Source organism: Rhipicephalus sanguineus, chromosome 1, assembly GCF_013339695.2.
Source record: "Rhipicephalus sanguineus isolate Rsan-2018 chromosome 1, BIME_Rsan_1.4, whole genome shotgun sequence".
NCBI lineage: Eukaryota > Metazoa > Arthropoda > Arachnida > Ixodida > Ixodidae > Rhipicephalus > Rhipicephalus sanguineus.
Window position 1 is genome coordinate 222,651,247 of NC_051176.1, and position 12,445 is coordinate 222,663,691.

General features: G+C 44.4%; 1 protein-coding gene across 1 annotated transcript in view; it reads right to left on the bottom strand.

Moving 5' to 3' along the window:
- LOC119372970 (large neutral amino acids transporter small subunit 2) overlaps positions 1-12,445 on the bottom strand; it is a 60,274-nt gene that overhangs the window by 11,738 nt on the left and 36,091 nt on the right. Inside the window, exons 3-7 of the mRNA XM_037643170.2 lie at positions 11,562-11,658; positions 8,750-8,794; positions 7,981-8,104; positions 4,627-4,730; positions 2,545-2,641 (exon numbers count right to left, since the gene is read on the bottom strand). Of these exons, the coding sequence (XP_037499098.1) occupies positions 2,545-2,641; positions 4,627-4,730; positions 7,981-8,104; positions 8,750-8,794; positions 11,562-11,658 (467 nt within the window). The remainder of the gene's footprint in view (positions 1-2,544; positions 2,642-4,626; positions 4,731-7,980; positions 8,105-8,749; positions 8,795-11,561; positions 11,659-12,445) is intronic.

Consider the following 12,445-nt stretch of genomic DNA (forward strand, 5'->3'; position numbering starts at 1 on the left):
AACCTTGGTGGAAAGTTCTTTTAGCAGATAGGTGGTCAAATCTGGTCTTAATACCTCAGAAACGAAAAAAAACGTACGGTGTTTTTCGGCTACTACCGAAAGTGTTCTCCAGAAGCGCTTACCATTTTACGCGAGAGTACTAAAAATATCTGGCTCAGTGCTAATATTCACTGTTTTTTTATGGATGCGTAAATAATCAATACTTCGACCGCAAACGGAATGTCTCTTTTCGTTCGAAGGATTTAGGTTTCAGAGCATCACATCCGGCATTTTCGGATATTTGCTTCCGGTTAAGTACAGGCTTCTATTAGGTAAATCACTATACGTGGATTGGCCGCCTGCTTGATGCTTCAAGAGCAAGCCAACTTACGCGGAAAGACTCAATTATGCTTCACATATCTGCTAAAGTGCAATGCTTTTCTAGAAATAGTAATACTTGCTAATATAATAGTGTGGCTGCTGCGACAGCGTCAAGGGGAAGATGTTCTTACCAGAAACTTGCAATGCTACAAGATTACATCATTTATAAGCATGGTTTATATATTAATTGCATACCCGCCACGGTGGTCTAGTGGTTATTGTGCTCGACTGCTGACCCGAAGGTTATGCGATCGAATCCCGGCCGCGGCGGCATTTCGATGGAGCATTTTCGATGGAGGCGAAAATGCTCGAGGCCCGAGTATTTAGATTTAGGCGCACGCTAAAGAACCCAAGGGGGCCGAATTCTCCGGAGCCCTCTACTACGGCATCCCTCAATCGTTTTGGGACGTTAAACCCCAACAATTATTATTATTATATTAATTGCAAAGTACCACCATGATAAAACAGACTGCGCTAGCTTTTATTACGAGCTTCGAGTCTACATTCTGCGCTGCTGAACGCGCTTTCGAATTCTGAAGGTACGCGTTTTCTATGTTACGGATAAGCTTCGGTCGGCCCACCATTTCGTTTTACGTGACGTTTCTTTTCTTATTGTATAAAAAATGTAGCGTTTCATTCGACAGCGAATTGTTTTCCTGAAATACCGCGCCAATTTGTGTTGTCAGACTTCCAGTCATCGCATATACTCCTAATATGTGTATTTAACTTTCATCCCATTACTAGCATCATTCTCTAGATATAAAGCCCTATTTAATTTTAAAAACTCGATATTCAACATATGATAATACATCTTGCTACACTTCATTCGTCATAAGATGTCGGGGGTGACAACCCGTCTATGTCCAAGGCATTCAGAGCGCAATCTCGGACAAGCGAGTAGTCAGTTACACAAAAACACCACAGCGTTTAACCAATCGCCAGTTTCCGCGTAGGCACGCATTATCTTACAAAGCATTACAATTATTGGTCATCAAGATGGCAGGATAGCATTTCACTTATAGTGCAGCAAGACGCTGCGGAGGCGCCACGCAATCACTCCGGCCAACCGGAGTATAAAAAACTCCCAATGGGGGGGTCGCTAGAGAACAAGCATTTTACTCCCACCTGGGAGTTTTTTTTTTTTTTAACAGTGTAGTGCAACAAGACGCTTCACACGGACCATGAAGGCTAATCACTTGTTGCTTGAAATGGCAAATAATCAACTGTCTTGTTATGTTCCGTGTAACGTTTTCTGCGTTACAATGAAGTTTCCGATTTTGCGGCATTTATTTTCAGCGGACATGTTTGTCAAGCTTTTAGTATTTTGTCGATATCGGTGTGATTCCGTGCGATGTCCTTTCAGCGAAGCAACCGATCAATCGGCCGACAGCCGCCATTAGGTGTGCTTTGTCTTCAGACCTCCGCACAGAACTCGATCGTCACCGTACTCTTCAGCGCCAACCTAGCATGTGACGCCGGAAGCGGAGGGACGCAGTAAGAATGAAGCGCCGAGCAGCAGGAGGAGGAAGGTTAAGCGAAGAACTCATCCTCTCTGGGGCGGGGAATTTCGCCCGCCGTCAACAAAACAGCCATCCTCCGACGTTCGGCAAACGATATGCGGATAGTGACTGTGCGGCGATCGTGTAGGGATGGCCTTCAACGGCTGCTGTAGCAAAACATATAAAAGCCGAAGGCACTCGAAATGTATTATATTGAGGTCTTTCGCACGTCTTGCTTTCTTTTTCTGTTTCTGGTGGATGTCTTACGGCGTTTCTTGTTCGTCTGTTTAACCAATTAATCAATGAATTAATGTTTCCCTGTATATCACTCTTATTGTATAGCACTAACGATTGATTGATTGATTGATTGATTGATTGATTGATTGATTGATTGATTGATTGATTGATTGATTGATTGATTGATTGATTGATTGATTGATTGATTGATTGATTGATTGATTCGATAGCATTTCTTGTCAGCATTAAAAAAATTAAAAGCCATTGCCTTCCCCCCTTCCCCATAGAAAAACTACATATAAATTTATTTTCTTTTCCCACCCCAGGATGCTGTGATGCGGGTACTTCTGACTATGCAAATTGCAGCTTCTGAGTATAGTATAAACAATTATAATGTCATCAAATCCCAAAATGTTTCTGCAAGCAAGGAAAAAAAATTGCAACTTACAGATAACAGAAGAGGCGGAGTGGGAGTTAGCTTGGTCGTGTGTATCATCCCAAATATCATGGGAAGGTGCCCTTCCAGAGCACCAATGAAGAATAATCTGAAATAGTGTAAACGTGCATGCGCAATCAGTACAAATTATAAACAGCCAACAGCCGCAAAAATATTTTCTGTGCGTGTGTGTGTGCTGAAATAAAGGAATATGCACGGTGGTGTTTGACGGCTTCTGCCCTCCTCCTGAAAGGCGCGGTAAACACACTGGCCGATTTTTGTATTATATTCCACAACATTCATTCCTGCCAGTTCAGCTGAAAAGAGCAAATTAACAATACTGGAAGCGATTACAAAAGAAGTTTTGCCTCAATTAACTCCGCTACCAAAGTAATGCACTCAGAAGTCAGACTCTGAGGCCCCGTTCACGTACAGAGCTCGAAGCTGGCGAAAGCGGCAATACTCACTAGAAGTCCGCTCGCTTCGCCGCCTAAGCGGGCGGAGAAGCAGGCGGCAAGCCCCATCGGCTTCGGACCGATTTCTTTGCCAGAGCGAAAGCGGAACGTTTCTTCGCTTTGCCGGAAGGCATAGGTGATGTAAACGGCATTATTATACACCTTCCAGCGCACACCTCCTTCTGTATATTATCACTAAGTAATCTTTGTACTAATTACAATAAAATTGATTCTGATTCTGACAAGGAACACACATGGACAGAGTAGAAATGAACACCACGAATGCCGGTACAAAGCCTACTATACAAAGCACACCAAAGCCCTCGTTGAATGTGAGGTGAGTGTGGTGTACCGCATTTATACCCTTGCTAGTGGGAAATGTTACATTGGTCAGATCGAGCACTGTTGTAATGAACCCTTGCTAGATCATCGCACGACTGCAGCTTCGCTAGGTGGCGGTGGCTATTTGGTTTACGATATTCGTCGTTGCTCGCACAACCCAGCACGCAAACAACGGGCAATTTTGGAGCACTTTGTATTAGCAATGAAAAAGATATCTGCGTCAAAGCTCCATCTTTTAGCGCTCGGGAAGCATGAATCAGATGTGTTTGTGGCGTCAACTAGGTAGGAGGCAGGTGCAAGTGTGAGCGTGAGCTGTAAATATTTGCCTACGAGTGCTTTTGCCACCTCTGACGTGTGTCCTGGTGCAAGTTCGTCGAGATTATACTGGCACTAGTGGCTCCTACCTGCGTACAAAAACGCCTGTACCTGTGGAATAAAATTCAGTCGAGTTTTTCGTGCGCTGGAAGAAGTATCATAATTCTGTCCAAAACCGACCAGACCACTTGTGTACGCTTAGTTATGTACACGTCCGGTCGCAAATTTAAAATGGCGGCCAAAGAGCCGGCGGCGATTCTCATCGACACAATCACAAAATACCCCTTTCTGCACGACCTGACTAACAGTCTATGAAGGACGCGTTCCTTAAGAGTCTGATATGGGTTAAGATCGCCGAAAAGACGGTTACTAGCCGAGGGTGAAGCATATCGCACTCTTGCAGAGCCGGGCGAATCCACCGCGACCGCTTCCGCGGGTTGTCCCCTTATTTAGCTTCTGCCAATGTATATCCTAAAAACAACAGCTTGAAAAGGTCAAGACTATTTCTCCTCCGTGTTCTGCGTGCATAACTAACATTCGGTAAGAAATAAAAGGCTCAGAAAAAAGACAAAGTGGCACGCATTCACTTCCTTTGTTGCGAACAGTAGGCAAATGTAGCGCAAGCGGCGGCAGTGACAGAACAAATGTTATATAAACAAGCACGAAAAAGTATTTCCGCCCGCTCAGGCGTTTTCGCTCTCTTGCCGTTTCCTTAGCGTGAAAGAAGCCTGAAAGTAACACTTCAAAATATACTAGTACCGGCAGGGCAAGAATTTTACTCCAACATTAATTACATAACTATGGACGACTTAATCTGACAACATGCTCGTGTTGCACTGAAGATGGGAAAAAAAAGGAGACGCAAATTGAAAGTCAGCGTACCGTCCTGCTGTGTTGTCGTTGTGCTCGTTTTTAGCACGCCCTGTTTCACCATGTTACGCGTCCTTTCTTAAATGTTCGCGCTACTGATACCGGTACTCACCTTGCAATAGTGAACATGATCCCGTTCAAGCCTCCGAAGGTGGACAAGCTGACAAATACCGGCATGATCCATGCTACGACACCAATTGTACGCTGCGCGAACGTCTGAAAATGGAAGCGTAGTTCGCGTTAGTCAGTGTTTCCTGGCGCACATTCAATAATCAGAGGCGCAAATAACACGAACACAAAACGAAGGAGACAGGACGAACGCCCCCCCCCCCCCCCCTTTTTTTTTTCGTTCTGTGCTCATCTTATTTGCGTCCGCCATTTTAGAGCTACAGGCCTCACCAACTAGCCCCACAAGAACTACTCTTAACTAACTGAAAGGAAAAGAAGAAAGCTTGGCAATGGTCTAACTTCGAAATGTTATTCAAAATGCTGCAGTAACCACTAGACCACCGTGACGGCCGCCCGCCACGGTGGTCTAGTGGTTATGGTGCTCGAGTGCTGACCCAAGGTCCCGGCAGTGCGCTGGCATATGCAAAGCTGGGGTGTCATAGAGAGATCGCTCTGCTCCCTTGATCAAATGTTGATGCATTTTGCACTCTTACCTATATACTATTTCCCACACGTTAAGGCACCTGGTAAACCACATCGACTGCGCAAAGTATACATATTTATTCCTGTGCTGGATAACCCAATGACTAATACGCCACTCACTCGCACCTTCTTTCTTTTAAGGGCGTAGCTCCTCTTAGTCTAACCTTGTCAGGTCTCCATTGTCCGGCGTAACGGCAGTATCTCCTGTATAATGCAATAGATGGCGCTCTCATAGAAGTACATACAAACTGCAGTTCAGGGACAATATTCTAGATGGCGCTGTACACAATCTGTGTCGTCATCACCATTTCTCGTCTCGTTTCCTTGATGGCGTTGGTCCAGTAGAATTGTGTGCAATATAGCGCTTGTGTGAATCGACACTAGATGGCACGATTGGCTGCTGCGCGGGGAGCGAGCGCCTGCGAGCGCCTCTCTCATTCTCCTGGATCGTCGCCGTACGTGTCGGATCGTTGGTGGAGCATGGACGATGCGCAGCGGCGGGCGCTCGCTTGGCGGCAGCCAGGCGGATCCCGAGACGGTGCGCGCCAAGGACGCCGCTGCGAAACGCGCTCAACGAGAAGCGGAGCCCGAGACCATGATTGCTTCAGGAGCTTCGCCCAAGCTCTTCATTATTCACCCGTGGATATGCTGTAATTTTTTTTTTTACTTACGAGGTTACGCACTTTGGAAAGCTTAGCTGGCGCGGAAAAAACTACGTTTACCCCGTATTTGTTCCCGATCTTTTTCAAACCATGGGGAAAGCCATCAACATACGGAACAACGGCGAATGTGTCCACATATTTCGCCTTTTCGCTAGCTTGCTGTCGCACGCCTTCTGCCAGCACACTGCCGGGAGTGCGGATGCGAGGCAGTTTTCAAGGACGCGACAGTTCGGCCCAAGGAAAGCAAATCATTAGGCCGCAAAATAATATTGGCTTTCCATATCAGGACCAAGGGGGAGGGGTGCATCAGCCACCCATCGATTATCCAAACTGAGAAGCAACACGCATTTCTGTGCTCCACATGCCACATAACCAGTTGACACGCGGTTTTCTCACGCGTATACGTTTTCTTATGCCCATCGTGTTTTTCTTTCATACTATTTTCATGGCCTGTTACGTGTCTCCTCCGCCACGGTGGGCTAGTGATTATGGCGCTCGACTGCTGACCCGAAGGTCGTGGGATCGAATCCCGGCCGCGGCGGCTGCATTTTCGATGGAGGCGAAAGTGTTTGAGGCCCGTGTACTTAGATTTAGGTGCACGTTAAAGAACCCCAGGTGGTCGAAATTTCCGGAGCCCTCCACTACGGCGTCCCTCATAATCATATCGTGGTTTTGGGACGTTAAACCCCAGATATTATTATGTTACGTGTTTTTTTTTTTTCATGGCTTTCTTTGTGGCTTTTAGTTACTACAGTGTTAACCCCTAGGGGGACATATCATGTGGGCTAAAACTGTTAAAAAGGCTGATGTCATGTATCAATAAACCCTGTTGTTAGTCTGCGCTTGTTTGTCTCACTACCTTCTTCGTGTGCCGTACCACCGCGCAGTTTGACCAAAATGAAGTTTTTCTTACAGGGTATAGATATCGATTCGCGTGCTTCTGGCACGCAACATGCCAGAAGCACGCGCTGTATATGGACTGTCCTATAAAAGTGCCTATAAAAATCGTAATCCGTGTTGTCTTATAAGCAAAGATAAAGCAGGCGGAATTCCTATCCCAGTTCACGGATATGTCCGGCTTAAATCTGTTGTAACAGTACAATCGCTGCCCGCGGCTGCCGCCGGTTTTACGATGTGCATAGTAGCGATATCCTAGAAAAAGTGCTTGCAAAGCCCTATACAAATGCCATTGCGCGTACGATATGTCCTCACTTTATTACCTCCGTTATTATCACATCCCCCACTCAGCCTCTAACGATAAGCCCTCAGGCGGCTCTTTTCCTTTGCTTCACCGTGCACGCGGCATTATTCAAATGTGGAACCGTATACCTATATGGGAAACCGTGATTCATGCAGCTGTTGATCTATTCAATATTCCGTATAGTTCACTCCATTCTGAATGAGATGGCGCTAATGAAAATTTTATACGAGCGTGTTACACTTTACGCACATACGAGATCTGTGCAACACTCATATCAAATTCATATTTTATTTGTATCTACAATACCCGCCATTTGTTTTTGCATTCGATGCATCTGTTAAAGAGTTATTCAATGAAAGTTGACCTTAATCTCAATAAGCGCTTTTTTTTCTTCTGGGACACAAAGCTGCCGACACCTGTTTCGGGATGATCACCAACATGTCTTGGTGTTCTTCGCGTCCAAAATAAACAGCCTCGCGACTCGATACAGAGTCACCGCGACAGTGAGCTTGTCGCGAGCCAAGACTCCTATACCATATTACTGCCTTCATAAAGTTATTTCCAAATGCAGTTATTCTTTTGCGGATCGCTTAGCTTCGCCATGGGTAAAATAAATGCAAAGTAACGGCGATTTGTACTCTCGTTCCGCCGCATGCGCAGTAAGCCGCCGTTACGAGCTTTGACTGCGGAGCGTTTTCCGAAAATGGCCGCATTGACCTTGCCTTAGCCACTCACGAATGGAGTGACCGTGCCCTGTGGCACTCACAATCGCCTTTCGCAGAGAAAGTCACGAATACAGCCGCACCAATTCATGCGCAGTGTGTTGTTATTGATAACGTCGCTAACGGCAAAGTCGCTGGCGCGGGTAACACTGGAGGCGAGAAACACTCACTCAAGGCCCCTTACGGCTGTAAGCAAATATCTTTTGCAATGTAACGTGCGTCAAACATACCACAGCAACAGCCGGCGATGCAAGCATCTCTTGGGGAGACACTGCGGTAAAGTAGGCAACGTTTGCCATGACGTAGACGACCGTCACAAGCGTGATGCCGATGTATATAGCTCTGGGCAAATTTCTGGAAGATAAAGTAGAGCATATATAAGCGAAAAAAAAAATATTCGACGAATTCGACAAAACCCGCTACACTGCCGGAACATAATCATCTAGTGATAAGGATCTTTCCTGCAACTGTTACCAAATTGTCTCACATCTCTCAACAACGTACGCTTTGTTATTTCTGGGCGAAATTTAATATCGCGCCAACAAGGCATACAGCCCAGATATCTAGGAGCATTTTCTTCAACATCGTTGTGGAAAACAAGTTCTATTAATAAATTAAAAACAACTCTATCGACGCAGTGCAGTTAGGTTTAAGTGCACGTTAAAGAACTCTAGGTGTTTCACATTAAGTTGCAGTAAACCACTACGGCTTGCCTCATGGTTACATCGTAGTCCCACGAGTTGGTTGACGTTCGTTCCCTCAAATTAACAGCCTTTGACTTACCTCGTCACCTGCCTGCCCCACCTTCCAGATGCAGTCAATTCCACGTGGTAATGTAGTACCAAGAGACCTGTCATGTTGTATATGCTACTTCTCATCCTCTATATTTATCCCAACGATAACCGTGCTAAAATTTCTTCTCACACATACCAGCGCAACATTTCAATGTAACATTCAATGGTGAGCAAGTAGCAACTAGATAAAACAGAATATGCTTACCTGTTCGGATCCTTCAGTTCCTCAGACACATAATTCAAATAATTCCTATAAAAAATTGAAAGGAAACTGCCAGTCAGCGCAAATGATTACATGTACATCGTCCAAGGTATCCTTTGGAACATCAAAATGAATTGCAGCCGTATAGTGTCCGCGCACATGTGCGATGTCGCGGACAAATCTAATCTAAGTGATATTAAGCACTGATCAAGAATGCATCACATATAAACGTCGTAAATAAAATGTTTCGCTGAACTTAAGTTGCGTACAGTGCCATTGCATTTATTTCGACACTTCGTTCTGAGATGACACCTAGCGCCAGGTGTACTCCGGTTATTCTCAGTGAGAAAAAGAATGTTGCACTGAGGTCACGTTCATAAATGACGTTCATGTATTAATTACTACAACTGCCTTAATTATTTTTACAGCAACGTCATTACTCCTGCTCAGATAAGTAGATATAAACTAGTGAACATCACCCCACACGCAGATATGCACTTTTAAACTGCTTAGAATAATACTCTTTATTGGGGTTTAACGTAACTGCTTGGAATGTATATCCTTTTGTATGTACTATACTTCCTCTCTGGCTACACTTCAAGCAGCAAGAACAGCTCAATGTTACGGCAGAAAACTGAAAGAACAGCGGAATTGCGCTGCATTTTGAGCCGACATTATTATTATTATTATTATTATTATTATTATTATTATTATTATTATTATTATTATTATTATTATTATTATTATTATTACTATTATTTGGCACGCACAGAGAGGAAACAGAAAGGAAGCAAGCTGACAACGGCCACCTAGAGAGGTATACAGCGCCTGCGTACCCTAAACGCACAAGCAAACACGCACGCATATTTTCCCACTGTCACGCCTCACACACACAAACACACACACGCACACACACACACACAAAAAAAGGAGAGAATGCAAAAGGCTGCAACTCCTTGAGATAGCCGCAGTGGAGGAGCACGGAGGCTGCTATCATCCAATGACCTTTTCCGAAACACTCATAGGCCACACTCACCTCCTGGCACGAAGAGAAGCAACGGGCTACACAAATCATTCAAAGCAACATCATCTTTTGAAAAAAGGCTAATGTTTCATCTTTAAAGGTACATTAACGGAGGATATCAAGTCCAGTTGGATAGATTATCCGCCTGGAAGTATATCAGTCTTTTCAATGCGTAGAAAGCTTTAACGAAAAGCGCTGCTCCTCGATTTTAATCGCCCAACAACGGCCGAGTTCAAGCCCTAAAACACAGGACAGGAATTCCCCACGTGACCTCCCTCTTTGCCGATCCCGGTGAATCAGCCAGCGTTGACGTCTCATGAAAGCTACCGTAGTCCTAAATAATTGACGCCTTTCCTTTTTTTGCTCGCTTTCGTCATGTTCTCGCTTATGAAAGTAGCTACGAATGACGGATTCATTATTACAGAAGCCTAATCTTTCAATATAGCTCGACTTGGCATGTTACTACAGTGTCCCTTTAACTCTTCCCCACCTCTTCGCCCCCGGCCCCTATGCGAGCTGACGTAATACAAGAAAACCATTCTAAATAAAATGAGAAATTTCACTAGCCTTAGGCATGGACTTATAAAATGTGATGAAAGACAAAGTATATCACCTTGAGAACAGCAACGTAAATTTGAACAAACACGGACAAACAAACAATGATACCCATAGCACAGACGTCTGTGTTGTGTGTATTATTGTTTGTTTTTCCATGCTAAATGTTGTGCTGCTATTGTCAAAAGAATGTACAACCAACTAGCCCGCCAGTATCACAAAAGACTTAAAGTAATTAATTTAGATGTTAATAAAACTTTACCTACAAGCTGAGTACGCGTTGTGATTGGACTGTCGAATGTTGCTCACCTGTGCAAGTAATCGAGACAAAGAAGCACTATTTGGATATTTACATAATTCGATTCTTGAAAAGTCTGTTTGAACATGAAAGACAGTCAATTCCCGCCTAGATAATTGAAGTGGTAAAGTAGTATTGAAAGGTGTAGTGCACGGTGTACAAAAGAGTATGCTCTGCCGACAGCGCGTCTTTCGTAACGTATACAAAAAATAACTGAAATATTTCCCGCATGTTCCTCCCGATGTAGTAAACTTTATTTCTGAGTAATCTAATACGCCAAGTTATTGCCATTTTATTGCCACGTAAAGTATTTAGAACAGTTGATAAGCAAAAATATAATTTCTTAAAGTACACCAACAAATTTTAATATGCTGCAGCGTTTTCCACCTAAAAGAAACTTCAATAATTCCCAGCTTTATCTCGATATATCCGATAGTTCTCTGAAAGGGCATTTTATTGAAAAAGCTCGTGCTCTAAAGTGCAGTGAGCAGAACTTTTCGATTGCTAATTTGCTATACACAGTTCTACTCGCCCCATCTTCTAACTGCTCCCACATCACCATTGGCATGCCTACACATCCTCCAAATTTAATTGCGATAGCTCTAATGGTTCATTTGATCCGCTTTTTGAACGGAATTTTGGGGGAGGACGTTTCGGAGCGGACGTTCTGAGCCAAACGTATAACTTCAATATTCTTACTGCGAAAACACGCAGTTACCCTTCAATTGAGACGAGAAATCTGCTCCTCGTTCAGCTTCGAAAGGCTCTAGCAAACAAAATCCGGATCTCTTGATATCACTTTTGCTCCGTCACTATTAAAAAAAAAAAGATATGGCGACAGCGCGAGAATAAAGCCGCCAAAGAAAAGAACGAAAAACGCGAGCTCGCTGTGACATCTTCGTGTGTGACGAACTTTCTCGCTTCACTGTTCCACTCACCATCCGCCGAAGGCAAAAAGACCGGCGTAAAAAGAGAGCGAGATGCCGCCAACGGAGTATTCTCCTTCAAAACTGTTTTGTAGATACCCGACTTCACCTGAAACGAAACGCAGACAGGCACTCAAATATCAAAGAAATCATAGAGATTAGGTAAGGATCATTAGGTATGTCTAAGTCCTCCCACAACAAGCAGTTCAGGCCCAACTAGAGCACGAATACGCTGATCAGTGAGTGTCACTGTGCGCGCGCCGTGCGTGCATTTAAGCCCTATAGAAACAACTGTCGGTGAGCACACAAAATAAACGAGCAAACTCGGGTACAGGCGCTTCGATAAAACTCAACGCACTAGTGAGAACAGTTGGCTAATAACGAGATAAACCGCGGAAGTGAAGCACTCTAGGGCAACCATGTGCTTTGCATACGTGAATAGTTAGCGTGCAGGGCAACTACGTCTAGATTGCAGCAATGATGGGCCCGCACAGCCGGTTGAGAGACGCGGGAGATGGCTCGATAAGCAATTATGCAGGGAGCGCGGTGGGCACGGCAGTTTCTGGCGAAGAAAACGTGACCTCTTCTATATATATATAGTTTGTGAAGCGGTCGCTAGAAGCGGTAGTTTGTGAAAAACGCATTAAATTCATTATTTTCGGCTAGTTTCTGCCTGAAAACAACATCATGTAAGTTTCAGCACCCATTCAAGTGGACTGAAAATGTCAGCGGTAAAAGTTTGTTCGGTATCCCTTTCATCGAAGCAGCGCTTGAAGCATTATAACAACACATAAAACACAGGGGAACAGATGAAATAGGGATGGTATGACGTAACGATTCCTATTGCTCGAATCAATTCCTTCCTTATCATCTATCGATCATGATCTTGTGAGTGA